Below are 17,025 nucleotides of genomic sequence, written 5' to 3'. Positions count from 1 at the left end.
GTAGGAGAGTGAGAACATCGTCTCTCGAAAGGATTCTCACTATAGGGTTACAAAATTGCTATAATAAGTTATGAAAATAAAACTATTTTTAAAGTACAGTGATTAATAATTGTCTTATGCTTCTTTTCAAAAGCCAAAGATTTAATATTCAAAATCTAAAATCCTTTCTAAAAGAGAAAGCTGTTAATTTTTTAGAAATCCAAAAGCCTTCTTAAAAGTTTTTCTTAGACAGTAGAGATGACCAAACTGTTCCAAGCATATGTTTATTAAGTCTATGCTGAACCAGTTTAGTTTTTCATACTTTTCTAAACCAAAAACACACACCAAGCACGGTCTTCGGCACATCTGATAACCAACCACGGTCCTAGGCCCAAACAATTCAAACAACAGCCAATCCAACCAATTTCCAGTTACAAACACAAGTAGAAATGTTCATGCACAATCAAGCAGTTACATCAAGTAGAGCAATTAGCAATTAGACATAATTATACACATAGGTAAACCAATTACAATATGCACACTCAAACAATGTCACATTGATGCATATGATGAATGCCTTCTCTATGGCTGATGAGTCCCATCTGTGGGTTATCAAGCCAGCCCGACAAGTCCAATTTGCTAAACCCTTAGACTGTCCCCCGACGTGCATCTCCATGAGTCTATGCATAGCTTTTTCTCATATATATATATATATATATATCAAATCACTCAATGGGGGTACCATTCCCTGGAATTTATAAGTGCCCGGTCACCCTTATGTCGTAGGGTCAACAGAGTATCGAGTCTCAACTTGGAACACGTGGTGGCAAGTCACGGTACTTTACCCAAGAAAACTTGTATCTCAGATAAAAGAAGTGCAAAGGCCACATATTCATTTATTCATCATCATTTCTGCACTTCATTACCAATCATATCAAATCAATTATCATTCAAGCCACAAGTCACTTTTTTTAACCAGAAAACAAACTCATCTTTGTTTCAAAATTTAGAATCCTCATATCTTAATTGTTCCAAGTTCATATTCCAGTTTTCTTTTAAAATCAATCCTCTTTAAAAAGACACAAGTCTTTTGCTTTTTAAATTATTCGTTAAAATATTTTAAATCAGAGTTGTCAATTAATAACCTTGGCGAAGACTCAAGACTCTAGGAAAGAATAGCCTATATCATTTCTTAAATTCTTTAGAAATTTCCAAAATCATAGATACTTAATTTGAAGTCAATTGAGATAGAGACTTAAAACAAAAACCAAAACATGTTTAAAATACTAAGTTCCAAATCAATTCCATTTCATTCTTAAATCAGTAACCTTCCCAAAGGCCCGAAATTGTTTAATCTTGCTAAATCAAAATTTAAAGAGTATTTTAAAAGCAAAACGAACTTAATTAATCAAGGTTCAATTTCTTCTAAAATCCACTAAAAATTCTCCGAAACGTACTTCTTTAGTCAAACTTCAAAACATAGATTCTTTCATATTTAAATCAATCTTAAACATAAACTTCCTATAAACAGATTAAATTCAAAATATCTATTTCTTAATAAATCAAGAACCAAGCAATGGAACCTCTCAAATTCATTCTTTTTCTAAATCATATTTTAAAACAGAATCTTAATTTTCATGAAAATTCGGCAGCATCGATCTCCCCTAAAATTTGGACTTTGCTATTCTCTTCGGGTCCTAACCAAACCTTTCTGCAACCCCTTTCCAATGGATTCAAGACCAAATCAGTTTCCAATAAGACCAAATTCAAACTTTCAAATATTAAAGATAATTTCAAATCAAAATAATCAGAAATATCCATTTAACAAAAATCAGACATTATTTCAATTCAGCAGACAACCATATTCATCAATGACAAATCAGATAATGCATAAGATTTACATAATCACCAGAAATAAATTTAGCAAATCATATTTATTTATAACAATTCCAATTTAAAATAAATTAGCTTGTATAAAAAATGCCCCTACCTTGACACGTTGAAACTCGAAAGCTATACAGCACGTCAAATCCCCTTCTTCTCGATCTATAACCTCGGCAGCCGTAACCTCAACTCCAAACCACTTCTGTAAGGTCCCACATCGATTGAGGAGGGGAACGAAGCATGCCTTATAAGGGTGTGGATATCTCTCCCTAGCATGACGTGTTTTGACGAGTGAGTGGGGGGGGGGGGCTTCGGCTATCATCCCTATCGTTAAAGGCAAAATCGTGAGGCCTTGTGTGCCAAAGCGGACAATATCGTGCTAGCGGGTGGTCTGGGTTGTTACAACTTCCGCAGCAACCACAATAACTCTAATCACAACATATAACTAAAACTCAATTTTATAGCAATTAATGCCGCCAAAACCTCAGCTAAGATAATAAAACAGTGACAAAAGAACTTTTTGGAACGAAAAGCTTACCGCAACTATTTAAGAAACTGAACTAAATAGCGGCAGAGCGGTTCAACGGCGACAAAACGGCGACGGAGCACAGCTCCTTGAACAACAGAAGAAAAGGCTCACAGCGGCAGAGAACAACATCAGTGGCGGTGAAGGCAATAGAGACAATGACGAATCTGCGATGGTGAAGGCACGACTGCACGAATAGAAACCCCCTTCGTTGATCTCTCTCTCTCTCCTCAAGCTTCTATCTCTTCAAATCTTGCTAGCGGCGGCCATGGGAGCTCAGCGATGGCAACCTATTGACGGCAACCCAGTGATGGCGGCTTCTTCTCGCGCGTCCTTCCCCTCCATCTTCGGCGATGACGCGTGCGGGTTTCACCACGAAACGGCGAGCTTGCAGCAACACTGCCTCCTCGCACCTGTTTCTCTCTCTCTCTCTCTCTCTCTCTCTCTCTCTCTCTCTCTCTCTCTCTCTCTCTCTCTCGGACGCATCTCTCGGTTCTGGACTCTGATGGCGACGCGGTTTGGCGAGTTCGGCGGTGAGACGGCAGAGCGTGATGGTGACGAAGCAGCAGCAAGGTGGCGACGTCTCCTTCCCCACTCTCCTCTTCTTCTCCCTCTGTTTCCCATCTCTTCCCTTTTCCTTTCCCGTTTTCTCCCTTTTTCTTTTTGTCTTTTCTTTATTCCTCTCTGTCTATCTGTGTTGGTGTTGCATATGTGTTTGGGGAAAGGGGGGTAGGGTGAGTGGCGGTGAGTGTGGGTAGGGATTAGGGTAAAATTAAAGTTAGGATTTGTGTATGAAATTTGGGATTTTAGGATTAATTTGAATTTGGTTAATTTTAATCAAATTAGGGTATAGATTGTTAATTTGAAATCAAATTTAATCTTCAAAATTATTTTAAAATATTATTTATTGTATTAAAATACTAATTGGTTTGAAATCAAATTCTTTAATTGAATTTATAAGATAATAAGATTAATTTTTTTATTCCTAAAACTTGAAGTATTAAATCATAGAAATATTAATTATTTGAATTAAATCACATAAAAATTCTTGTCATTCCATAACTACTGATTTTATAATTTAAATATAGAAAATAATTCAATAATTATAACATTAGGTAAAATTCTAATTAATTATCAAAACCTGATTTAATTAGCTTTAATAAAATAATTTCTGAAAATAAAATTTCTAATGAATAAATAAATTGAAATTAACTCATAATAATTTTCATTTGAAAATTTTGGGTCTTACACGATTGTACGAGCATTAAGCCACTGGAGCCATTATCTATTGCCTAAGGAGTTCATCTTGTATACTGATCGCGAGGCTTTTAAACATATTAACTCTCAATAAAAGTTGAATCGATGCCATGCAACTTGGAGTGAGTTTCTACAATCCTTTCTATTTCTCCTTAAGCACAAATCTGGGAATCAAAATAAGGTTGCCGATACCTTAAGCCGACGACACACTCTCCTTTCCACTCTACAAATTAATGTTGTTGGCTTGGAGGTTGTAAGGAAATTATATGAGGAAGATCAAGATTTCAGAGAAATCTGGACGTGCTGCTTGCAATAATCTTATCGACAATTCTTCATTCAAGAAGGTTATCTTTTCAAGGGTAATCAGTTGTGCATTCCTCGTTGTTCACTACGCCAATCAATTATCTGGGAGACCCATAATGGAGGATTAGCAGGACACTTTGGAAGGGACAAAATGTTGGCTCTCATAAAAGAGAAATTCTATTGGCCAAAACTTGAGCGAGATGTCATTCGACACATTTAGAGATGTCACATTTGTCACTTGCTAAAAGTGGGAATCAAAACACTGGTTTGTACAAGCCGTTGCCTATTCCAAAGGCCCCATGGGAAGATGTTAGCATAGACTTCGTTGTGGGATTACCTAGGACACAGAGGCAAAAAATTCTGTTATGGTGGTTGTTGACTGATTATCGAAGATGACTCATTTTGTACCTTGTCATAAGACAGATGATACCTCTTACATATCAGATTTGTACTTTAAAGAGGTTGTGTGCTTGCATGGTATCCCTCAAACAATCACTTCAGATCGAGACGTGAAGTTCATGAGTCACTTCTGGAGGATTTTATGGAGAAAAATGAGAACTCACCTACAATTTAGCTCTGTTAGTCATCTGGAAACAGATGGTCAAATAGAAGTGGTCAACAAAAGCCTGCAAAATTTGCTACAAAGTTTTATGGGCAAACACCCTCGCCAGTGAGATCTTGTGTTGCCACAAGCCGAGTTCTCCTACAACAATTCCATTAGTCAAATAATATGGAGGTGTCCGTTCGAGGTGGTGTATAGCAAGCGACCCCTGAGATCTTTAGACCTTCCGATATTACCAACTCCTCGAGAATATAGTGCAAATATTGATGAACGTGCTGACAAATCAAGAAACTCTACGAAGAGGTACAACAGAAGATATTGCGTCAGACTACTCGGTATGAGGCCCAAGCCAACAAACATAGGAGACCAAATATTTTCAATGTTAGAGATTTGGTATGGATTTATCTGAGAAAGGAACGATTTCCTCTCGAGCGGATGGACCATTCAGAGTCTTGGAGTGCATTATTGATAATGCTTATAAGATTGAGCTTCCAGGAGACTATGGAGTATCTGCCACTTTTAACGTGGCTGATCTGTCACCTTACTATGAAGAAGATGCAGAATCAATAGAAGATAAGACCAAGCCTCTTCCAAGCCAAGGAGAATGATGCAGGAGCATCTATTAGGTTAGTAGAAATATTAATTAAAGTAGTAAAGTTTAGTTATGTTATTATAATATGCATATGAATTTGTCCCACATCGCCTAATACTCTAAGACTCCCCCTCTCCTACTAGTATAAATATGCATATGTACCCCCTTTTATTTATGAGTTGAATTGATTGAGTTATATATTTAAATAAGCTGTGTGCTTATTTTCCTCTAGACTCTTTGAGAGTAAAAGGTGCATCATTGGCTTAGCCAACCAAGGTGGATTCTTGGCTACTTTCACCATAGTGGGGTTGTTAACCTCGCCAAAATTGTTGGCCAAGTGACGTTCTAGCATCAGGAACTGTTACAAAAAAATGCAAACGGAACTGCCACGAAAAAAATGCAGACGAAATTGTCACAAATTAAAAAAATCCAAACGGAATTGCCGCAAAAAAAGCACAGACGAAATTGCCACAAGAGTGGCCAACTGCTAAAAAGTGTGAAGAAATGACAACTATCGAAAGGTGACGAAAAACATATGATTTCTCCATGAGAATAAGTAAGTAGTGAATGAGCTAATCGATAAGGTAAAAAAGTATCAAAGCATTGACAAAATAAAAGGAAAAAAATGGCACGAAAAAAAGTATGAAAAATACGATACTTTTACCAGAAAAAAAAACAACATATTCTCCTTTAAAAAGATACCATGATTCTAATACCATGTTGAAAAAGGTAAGAGAGAATAATATAAAAATTTTTTTTATGTCTATTCAAGTTATATAGAATGATACAATATAAAAATGTATTTATAAATATTAAAAAATTAAAATAATAAAAAATATAATATTTTATAATAAATATTTAAATATACTAAATAATTATAATAAAAATTAATTGATTCTAATATATTGTAACATATATAAATGGTTCTATTTAGATCATAGTTACCATATTATATATGACCCTGACTATATATATATATTAGGTTTAATTGGGCAATTCTATGGTCTTTTGGACAGAGGAATAGTGCAATTGTTCTTGGTTGGCTTTTCAGATTTACTATATCTATATCAATGATGATGATGATATAGCATATAGCAAATTTGAGTTGGGAGTGAGATCCACAAACGAAAAAAATGTTGTAACTTTGCTTCTTAATGGTAATTGACCTAAGTTGTGATTGGTATCAGTCTCTTTGTGGATATATAAAAGGTGTTTATGACATGATAAATGATTGCCCTGTTGATAAAAATATAGCTTTGGAAATTCGATAGACATGAATATTTTAATCAACCATGTGTTATTATACCTCGAGAATTTGTTATATATTATTTCCAAGATTCAAGACTGTTAATTAAGCATTTATCACATATATACCTTTAATGTCCCAAGACTCAAGGGGCAATATCGGTTTTGTCAGAAAATTTTATTTCCTTAGTTTATTTTATGGGATATACAAGTATAACTATATTAACAATTTTGTATTTTAATTTATATAAAGTAATCTCACTATATTGGTATAAATAATAAAAAAAGTAAGTTAAAATTACTTATCCGTTTAAATTTTAACGAGAATAATACAAATATTATTCTATTTTATTTGGCTTTCAGAATTTAACGAAAACTAATAGACAAATATAAACAAAATTTTGTATTTTGGTCATCAATACACCAAAAATCACTTTATAATTCTTTTCTTGTCAAAGTTATTATTGTGTCTAAAATAAAAATTAATAAATTTTAATTGAAAAAGATTTAAAAAATTGTATATTAAAATTAGAAATAATAAATTAAGATAACAATAAAAAACTGAGTCTAAATAAAAAAATTTAAAATATATTTTTGGTCTCAAATATTTTTTTAATAATTTAATATAAATAGTTTTAGAATTAAAGAATCCGAAAATTTCACTAAATTTTGCCTATCAAATTAAAGTATACAATATGTATAGTATCTTAGGTAGCGTTTGTTTTCGGGGGCAGGACACGGAGACATGGACAACACTTGTTTAAAAAGTGTTTGGAAGCAGAGACATGGACAGTGGACATATTGTCTCCGAGACAGTTTTTTATATTTTTGTGTCCACTCTTTCACGAAGGACAATGATGGACACGGGATTTGGAATAGTGGACACGGACAATTTTATAAATTTTGTTTTCCTTTTTTTTCACTATTACCCTTCTTATTTTTCCTATTGCGTTGTTAAGAGATACCTTTTTTTTCTTCCTGTTCTTCCTCTATCTCTTTCTTTTCCAGGTACTCTCTCCTTTCTGTAAAATTTTTTATTGGGGGTAGATAATTCTTTTCTTTTTATCGTTTCACTTCAATATCATTTTAACCTTATATTATATTATTTTATTTGTAATAAAAATAATAAAAAAATAATTAATCTTAAAACTTTTGAAAGATAAATATTAGCAAAAGTAAAATTGATCTTTTAAAATGCTAAAAAATAATTTATAAATTGTAATTGATTTTATATAATTTAAAGAAAAATCAGTTTTTTATAAAGAAAAATAAGTTTTTAGATAAAAACTAATTGTTTTTTCATGTAAAAATGGATTTTTTTTAAAATTAATTTTTTATTTAAAATTAATTTGGCTTATTAACTTAAACAAAATTTTTTATTAATCAAACTCAAATTTATTTTTTTTGTTAATCTTAACCATATGTATTCCTACATATTAATAATAAATTTTAAAATAAAATAATTATATTTATAAATTTTATTTTAATATAAATACTAATATATTTTTTTATTAAAATTTTTTGCCTCTTCAAATATTTTTTTCAAGTTCCGTCTGTACTCCTACGTACTCTCATTTTTTATTAAATTAATTTGTATTGATGTAGAAAATTTGGAATTATAGGGTTATTTTAGTCATTTCATATAATATTTTAGTATTGTCCATATGTATCCAAACATAATACTAGACATTACATTAATGTCTTGTCCATCGTATCCAAACACAATACACAAAAGATAATTTTTAGTGTCTCCGTCCTATTATCGTCATGTTCTGTCCTGTCTCTAAAAACAAACACAGCCTTAGTGTACACTATTTTAAAGAGCAATGATCGCCTTTTTTGGTAAAGATTGTTTTTATTTCTTCTTAATTAAAATACCATATCATTTGTTCATTACCATTTACCACTATATATAAAAAATGAAATATAATAAAGAAAAAGGGGGAAGGCAAAGCACCAAAATGAAAGTATCTGTGACTTTAATAATAAAGAGTGATGCTAATGAAGAATGATTATGGAGCAGAACATAGTCCAACAAAAGCGGATCTTGATATATGGGATAAGGATATACACAAAATAATTTAGCTTCAAGAGAGATATGCTGTTGCAACACCCACTACACAATCATTGCATCATTTGCTAATTCTTTATTATACATACTACTCTCATCTCTCGCCGACACTGCTATTGCCACAAACTTAAATTAATTCCCCCATGCATATGTTCCATTTACCCTAATTGAAATAACCTAGATTTTCTACTACTATTTTACCCTTGTTCATGATTTGGCCATTTCACAAAGATTAGGGTCATGCCCTAGCTAGGTAAAAAGCAAACACATGCATCCGGTTTAAAATTGAGTTTGGTATTTTTTTTTAAAATATTAATTGACTCATTATTTATATGATTTTGTCCAATTAGTATGTTGGCTTTAATATAAGAATAAAAGAATATAGAGAATTAATTTTTAGTTAGTTAATATTAGCTATTTTTTTAAGATTTATAATTTAAGATATAGAGTTAGACATTTATAATTTAAGTTTTAGAATTTAAAATAATTTTAAAAATATTAGTTGATGCTGACTAAAAATGTTAGTTCTCTAAAATTGTTCATATATAAATGCCACATTGTTAGTATTTATGTTTTAATTAATTAATATTAGTTAATTTTTAATCGTAAAATTATTTTATTAATTTTTATTTGAAAAATTTAGGATTTAAGATTTATAATTTAAAATTTAACATGTAGTGTTAAAATAGTTTATATTAGAAAAAAAAAAATATTTCGACTCTAAATATTGATGCATGTACATGAATTACTGTTGTAGATTGATGTTTCTGAGTTGCTTTCATGTTGAGTCAAATATATAATACTCGCATGCATATGTAGAAGGAAGATAGGGGAACACACATGACACATGCATAGTTAGATAAGATTTTGATGATTACTATTGTCCACTAACAATAATTAAGAATGATCTAATACAATCCGTGACTAATAATGAGAAACTTACCAAATCCATGATTTAGCTATGAATTAAGCATCAAAATGAAGAAGCGTTGTGTTGTACGTGTTGATGAATTTCATGGGACCCGCACGAAGGGCACTAATTAATATTCTATGGACGGAGCTTTGTTTTTAGTCGTGCGTCTTGTTATTATTCTCTCTCTCTCTCTCTTTTTCCTTTTGGTCCCAGCATAATTAAGCAGATAGGGATGCCCACACAGCTCATTTTATATTTCATGTTCCGATAAGTTAGATGCCATCTTCTCACGCCACACACACATATATGTATATGTAGTAGTTTGTAACGTCACCTACAAGCCTTTTAATTTAGAGAGAGAACTACAACAAATACCGGATCTTCTAACTCTACGTAGGTGCTGTGTGTGGACCTTCAGACTCAGAATTCATTTGGGAGAATCATATTTTTTAGCATTAAATTCTTAGCTTTTATTCTTCTTATTCTCTCTGCTTATCTATATATTCATTTTCTAGGTTTTGAGACTAGTTTGAGTTACTTTAGATTTAGAAAAAGATTCATCTAAGTCTAAATTTATAATTATACTTCGGTCAGTTGTATAAAATATATATTAAAATATAAAATATATATTAAAAATAAATTAAATTATATATATATATATATATATATATATATATATTTATATATAAATATATGATAACTGATTTTAGTAGCTGATAGTAGTGTATAAATAATATTTTTATTAAATTTATAACTAATTCTTAGAGTCATTATGAATTATGGTTAAGATATCGTTCACTAATATAAAATTTAGCTATTATTGAACCTAATTTCATTAAGACAATATATAATAGGAAAAGTTTAGGGACCAATAATTTTTGTATTTTTTGGCCAACACTTAACTATCAAAACAAAAGTGAGTGATTTTTTACCATTAGATATAATCTCACACCATTAAAAATATTATTGATGGTCAATTAATAATTACAAAATATCAAAATTGTTGACTCCTAACATTCCTCTATATAATATGGATTTGGATCCTCTAAAATTTAAATTTTACTTTAGAGAATAAAGTGTGATCTTTTACTCTTAAATAGTTTTTCTTTCATATTTATTCTTGGTCTCATTTATAAAATAAATGATGAGAGATCACACTTTATTCTCTAAAGTAAAATTCAAACTTTAGAAGATCCAAATCCATATAATATACATGAACCAATCCCAATGTCTTAATTATATAGATATTTATTAGTTCGTATTAGTCATTAAAATGTAGTGAATGAGGAAATTTATTAAGCTAATTAGGGAGAAATGTTGCGTCACAACTAATTAGTTGTTCCCATTTTGATTTGGTAATTATGCATGGGATTCTGTAGTCATTCAAAACAGAAATTGATCGGAATGTTTACCGCTTCAATATTAATATAAATAGTCATCATCCGGTGTTATTTTCTTTCTCCTTTTTATATTAAGAATAAATTAAGCTGACTCAGCTATATATAGAACAACTTTGTTTCTACATACATATATACATTTGCATGCATGCATAGTAGTTTAGTAAATTAAAGTATTCAAACCGTCATTTAATAATTTCATCATATAAAAGAATGTTATAATGTATCTCAGAAAAAACAACAATAATAAAGTCTTGTCCTACTTAATAATGAGATCAGTTATATGGATCAAACGATATTATTGAACTCTATCATATATTATGTCTACAAAAAGATCGTTTATATGTAAATCTCGTTTGACCATCTTATGAATAGTTTTTCTATATCTTCTTCTACATTTCATTCTTTGTCCATCTTCTATTTTATCCACCCTCCCAACTGAATATTCTGTCGGTCTTATTCTCACATGTCCAAACCACCCGAGACGCGATTCTACTATCTTTTTTACGATAGGTGCTACTCTAACTCTCTTTTATATTTTCGTTTCTTATTTTATCCAATCGTGTATGATAACTCATCCATTTCAATATTTTCATTTCTGTCACACTTAACTTATGTTCATCCTCTCTTTTAGCTACCCAACACTCTATCTCATAAAGCATAGCTAATCTGATAGCAGTGTGATAGAATTTATCTTTAAGTTTTAAAGACATTTTTTTATCACATATAAAATCACACTCCGTCATTTTGATCAACCTACTTAAATTCTATGATTTACATCTTATTCAATCTGATCTCTTCATTATCCTATATATATGATGCACCCAAATATTTAAAATTTTTAACTTTTCGTAGAATATTTTCTCCAATCCTCATCCTGATGTTACTTGATGTGTTCCACAATTCCAACCCTAGGTAGAGATGAATGTAAAGAATAATAGACAATAAGCAAGCAACAAATCAAAAGTGACATGTTGGAATACTGAATTCATGGTTCTATATATAACATATATGGCTTGTATCAAAAGAAATCATTGAAATCATCAAATCCTTTCTACACACCTTCCTAGCTACCTACATATCCAATATAATATACCCTATACAAATATACCCTCCCCCAACTTTATGAACCCTATATATATATATAAAGCTAAGCTTGCCCCTCTCTACCGCAGGCAAATCAATATACCAGAAAAAAGAATACAGGAATATATAAAGTTTCATCATGGCAATCCAAGTGAGTGTATAATATGTAAAGCATTGTGCCTTTTCCTTGCGGTATCCATAACTATGTATGAATTTGTGATCAAGCCACAAAATCATGCAATAACTGTGCAGCAAACCTCTTTCTGTTCTGAATGTCAATGCTTTCATAGGTAGGTCCAGGGTGAGAAGAACTTGGATTGTTGATCACACAAAACTCATTCCCATTGTTTCCAATCTCAAGTCTCCTTCCCAAACTATGCATATTCTGTGGAAGAAATCCATGTTGAGTTGCGGAGATAGGAACAGTGTTGTCGTTGTGTGGAAGCCCCAGGGTGAGAGACACACCATTGTTGCCTTGGAACCTTGAAGAACCTAATTGATGATGATGATGATGATGATCAGTGACAGTACTGAACCTGGTTCCAATGTCTTCCATTGAGAAAGCTCCATAACCAGTGATACTATTGGGTTCTCTATGATGATCCCCATTGATGTGCTTCATTTCCATGTCCACGGAGAGGATACTACTTGGGGAGTTATGCATAATTTCGGAAGCGTTTCTAGCCTTGTTTGGGCTCCTAATTTGCATGTCAGAGGAACCTGCAAGATGGAAACCGCTGTGGGATTGAAGGGATCCTACTCCTCCACCCATGGGAGAAGTGGACAAGGAAGAATTCACCGAGATCTCGCCGGCGCCGGTGGGAGAGCTGTTGTTGTTGAAGCATTCTTGTTTTGATTGATGAAGAACTTTTATGGGATCAAGAACTGGATTATTATTATTGTTATTATTATCTGGAGCTCCATTATTAGTAGTAGCATTTGAAGCTGAACCTAACTCCTTGCTTGATTCCTTTGATCTCTCTGAACCGTTGTTGTTGTTATTGTTTTCTTGCTCCTTCACTTCTTCCATGTACATTTCCTCAACCATTGGTTTCCATAGCCGAACCCGGGCATTGATGAACCAGTTAGACACCTGCATCCACATTCATTATATTGCTGTAATTATGTTGTAATGTAAGTAAACAAAAGGGTTGAAATCTGTTGATGAAACGTATGCATACCTGGCTCCTAGTAAGTCCAGTTTGCTTTGCTAGCATCACTTTATCAGAGTCCTTAGGATAACTGCAAGGTGAAAATTGAAATGAGAAGTTTGATGATTAAGTTGATGGATGGCAATAATGATGTGAAGGAGATAGATAACTTACGGGTGAAGGAAATGCTCAAAAAGCCATGCACGAAGAATTGAAACAGCGCGTTCAGGTAAGCCTCTTTGTGGCCTCCAAGCATTGGGTTGAATCATTCCAAGTTGCTGCAGTGCCCTTTGTTGGCGAAGATGGTGATCCACATACCTAAGCCTGGAACCTTCTACCTTAGCTCCTAAGCAATCATCCTCTCCCAATGTCTTGCTCGTTGCTCTTATCTGTGAAGATATGGCATCCTTAAGGCACCGGAATTGCTTCGAGATTGTCTTTAGGGCTAGCGACGTGTACGATTTGGCCGCCCCGAAACCCGCCGCTTGCTCAAACGATGATATCACAACTTGCATTTGGTGGTGGTATTGCCGGTACCTTTGTTCCACCTGCATATATTTTATTTAATAATGTTCCTTAAAGATGAACCATGAAAGGACAATGACACAAATTAAAGGTAAGAAAATTGGACCCATATTACTTTAACTCTCTCATAGATGTGCATTATTTATTTCCATTCCATCCAATATCACAATCAGTAATACTGCCATGGTTTTGGATTTTCCAGATGGGTCCAAAACACAAAAATTATTATATTCTCTGACACACTATCTACTACTCATCAACACATTACTTTCCTTTTCCTCTCTACAAGTTAGAACTGAAAACGAGTGTGTGTGTGTGTTAGTTAGTTCCTGTCAGTTTCACTGAACCATGCACTACCACTGTCACATTCTTTATTATTCCTCCAAAAGCTGATGGATGAATCACGCATACATTACTTGCTCACATTGAATGATGACAACAAAAACCAAAAACCGCATAGCAGCAATTATTATTACCCAATATACTACTAATTAATTAACTAGTACACTGTTAGTACTTACCATATACACATGACTAATAATTGATACTTATTATTAAATAAACAGAAAGAGCAAAATGGAACAAGAAAGGAAAGAAGATAAAGGCACTATAAAAATGTATGTGCATAATAAATAATTGAGAAGATGAAATAATGTTATAGATATTTATTATTACTACCTCATCGAGCATGGAGACAAGCTTGGATTTCTTCATCTGAAGCTCTTGTCTCTGAGCAGTGGTCAGTTCAGCAACATGCTTCCCGGCGTCACTGTTCTCTCCGCCGCCGCCACTGGATCCTTCACCCACGCCAGAATTTGATTCCCTATTGGGCTTCACCTTCTCTGCCAACTCCTCCTTTGAAATTCCCTTATTGCCCACGTTCACCACCTCGTCAAGAAGCTCCTGTGCGGCTTTCAGGTACTTTGATCCCAACAGAACACCCTGCACGCCCGAGATCCCGTTCGACGCCGATGACGGCGAGTTACCGACACCTCCGGCAACGGCAACTTCAACCTCGCCGGAGAGAGACCTATAGGTACCTGTTTGTTGCTGTTGCTGCTGCTGCTGCTGCTGGGAGGAGAGGCTGAGCGATAAGCCCTGCTGAGCAGGCCGCCGGAAACCCATGTCGGCGCCTCCGGAGCTGCTGGACGGCGACGGCTGAGGCTGGTCGACCACAGAGCCCCACAGATTGTACTGCACGCGCGGCGCAGAGAAGCCGTGGAAAGTGGGCGGGGCGGTAGCCGTGGTGATGTCGTGGTGTCCGAAGAGAGAGGCCCGGGTGTTGTCGTCGGAGTTGGGAAGTCGATGAATGAGTAGTTGGTGGTGTGGTGGAGGGGGCGCGTGGGATAAGTTGGCGAGGTTGAGCGCGTGGGCTTGGTGGTTAGGATTAAGAAGAAGCATGTTTTGCGTCGGCGCGTCAGAATAGGGCACGTGGTGGTAGTTTGGGTTCATAAGGTAAAGTGTCTGCAAGCCACCATCTGCACCAGAAGCGGAAGCTGAAGGCGAAGAAGATTGCATTTCAGAATTGCTTCCATGAAAGTACGTTGCCATCTCTGATCTCAAATTCTTATTCTCTCTCCCCACTGTACGGACAAACATTTAAACTTTCTATTATTAGTTCTCTGCACCACAATCATTATTTATAAAAGCATATTATAATATATTAATTAATTGATCCAGTACCAATAATATTGGGTTGGGCTAGCTTGGTACTCACAGATCCTGAAAACAAAAAGGCAAAGATGAAATATTATTAGAATATGATTTTTTAAGGGGATCTGAATTGAAATTTGATGGTGAAAAGAGAAACAAAAGGAAATAAACAATAGAGAAATAATGGAAACAGATCCATCAAGATATAGATAGATATGTGTATGTGCAGAAGAAATAATATAAAGAGTTTGGAGTGTGTTGTTTTCATACCATAAAATAAATAATAATGATTGATGATCTTTAATCTTCAAGGTAGAAAGCTGCTATCTAAGCTTAGACAAACTAACTATGTATCCATCATCATCATCATCATCATCGCCCAAAAGAAAATTAAAGCTTCACCTTTTGCTTTCACAGTAGTAGGGATTGGATTTCGGATTATTCACTCGCCATAGTTTTCAACTTCTTCTCTTGCTTCAATTCCTTCCTCTAAACTCTACTCTCTCTCTCTCTCTCTCTATGCAACACCAAGTGAAATTTTCTAAAGTGATTTATATAATAATATATTTTTAAAAAAAGACAAGTGAGTGATTATTATTAGTGATGACTGGTGACTTTAGTGGCCCGTTTTTAATTAAAAATCTAATTAATATAATATGGAATTGACCTCTATGTATTTATCAACAATAATAGACAGCTCGAAAGTAATTTTCTTGTATTGTTGTACACATTCAGCTACAGCGTTCGCTATGTGCGTCTTATCCTCCACACTTTTTTTTTCTTTTTTTTTTTAATTTAATTTTTTGGGTGCGTGTCTGTTTGGTATGCATAAAAAATTAGAAAAACCTCATTCGTAGCTAGACATGAATCCACTCTACTCTTAGCTAGATTGTTTCATTATCATAAAAACCCTAATCAGCCCTCCAAATCCGCACTTATTCAAATTCAATAAATGATTTATCACTCCTACGATATATATAATAGAATAATTTAATTAACAACGAATTATGTTAAATATATATTGAAATCAGATATTAAATTTAATTATTAGTATAAAATACATATTAAAAATAAAATAAAATTATATATAATAATTAATTTTGGTGTGTTTAATAAAATAAAATGTTTATGATTAGAGTATATTGCCACTAATTAACAAAACTCATCATCTTCACACAATACGTTATACACGTACGGATGACACTAATAATAAGAAAATAAACATGCACCACATAAAATTAATTAGCTAATAAATAAATAAATATTCTAGCTAGCAATGCAACATATGAGCTACAAAATCGTCCCCACAAAATGTATGTGTTACAGCATGAGAGGTCGCACCCACCAATGAATTATTATCTATGTTTGGAAAGGTAAAATAAAAAGCAGGTTTCAGATTAATTGCATTGTCGGTCCCTAAAATATCCTTCTATCTACAACTTGTAATTTCGTCATTTACAACATTTGCCTCGCAATATCGAGTTTTTTAATTTTGATATGGGGATGGCTGAGGTGTTTTTCAACGTTATGGGGGTTTGGGGTGTTTAACGGAGATGTGACGGTGCTGCTAAAGAAATCGGTGGCACCGATTGGGGGGAAGGAAATCGGTGGGACCGATTTGTGGGAACGGGAGGTGCCGAAATCGGTGGCACCGATTGGTGACCCGTTGCCACATGTCGCGCATGCAGCTGGCTCCCGTGGTGGCCCGTGACCCTTATCTCTATTTCCCCTACCGTATGCCCCTCTTTCTTTCACTCTCCAACACTCTCTCTTTCACTCTCAACTTTCCCTTTCTACTTCCTCTCAACCCCACTCCTTCACCATTGTTGGACCACCACAGATCAGGGAAAGAAGAAAAAAAAATGCCAAAAAAAGGAAAAC

At 33.8% G+C, this 17,025-nt stretch overlaps 1 protein-coding gene across 1 annotated transcript; it reads right to left on the bottom strand.

The window, feature by feature from the left end:
• Window positions 1–11,687: 11,687 nt before the first annotated feature.
• Window positions 11,688–15,683, bottom strand: LOC130944271 (BEL1-like homeodomain protein 1). The gene is made up of 6 exons (XM_057872526.1): window positions 15,415–15,683; window positions 15,175–15,213; window positions 14,170–15,074; window positions 13,141–13,514; window positions 12,997–13,057; window positions 11,688–12,908 (listed from the first exon to the last, which is right to left on the bottom strand). Exons 3-6 carry the CDS (start codon window positions 15,040–15,042, stop codon window positions 12,036–12,038), a joined length of 2,181 nt encoding a protein of 726 aa, XP_057728509.1. The 5' UTR covers window positions 15,043–15,074; window positions 15,175–15,213; window positions 15,415–15,683; the 3' UTR covers window positions 11,688–12,035.
• Window positions 15,684–17,025: the final 1,342 nt, after the last annotated feature.

Source organism: Arachis stenosperma, chromosome 8, assembly GCF_014773155.1.
Source record: "Arachis stenosperma cultivar V10309 chromosome 8, arast.V10309.gnm1.PFL2, whole genome shotgun sequence".
Classification (NCBI taxonomy): domain Eukaryota; kingdom Viridiplantae; phylum Streptophyta; class Magnoliopsida; order Fabales; family Fabaceae; genus Arachis; species Arachis stenosperma.
Note: the sequence above shows the minus strand (reverse complement) of the source record. Positions and strands in the feature narration are given on the sequence as shown.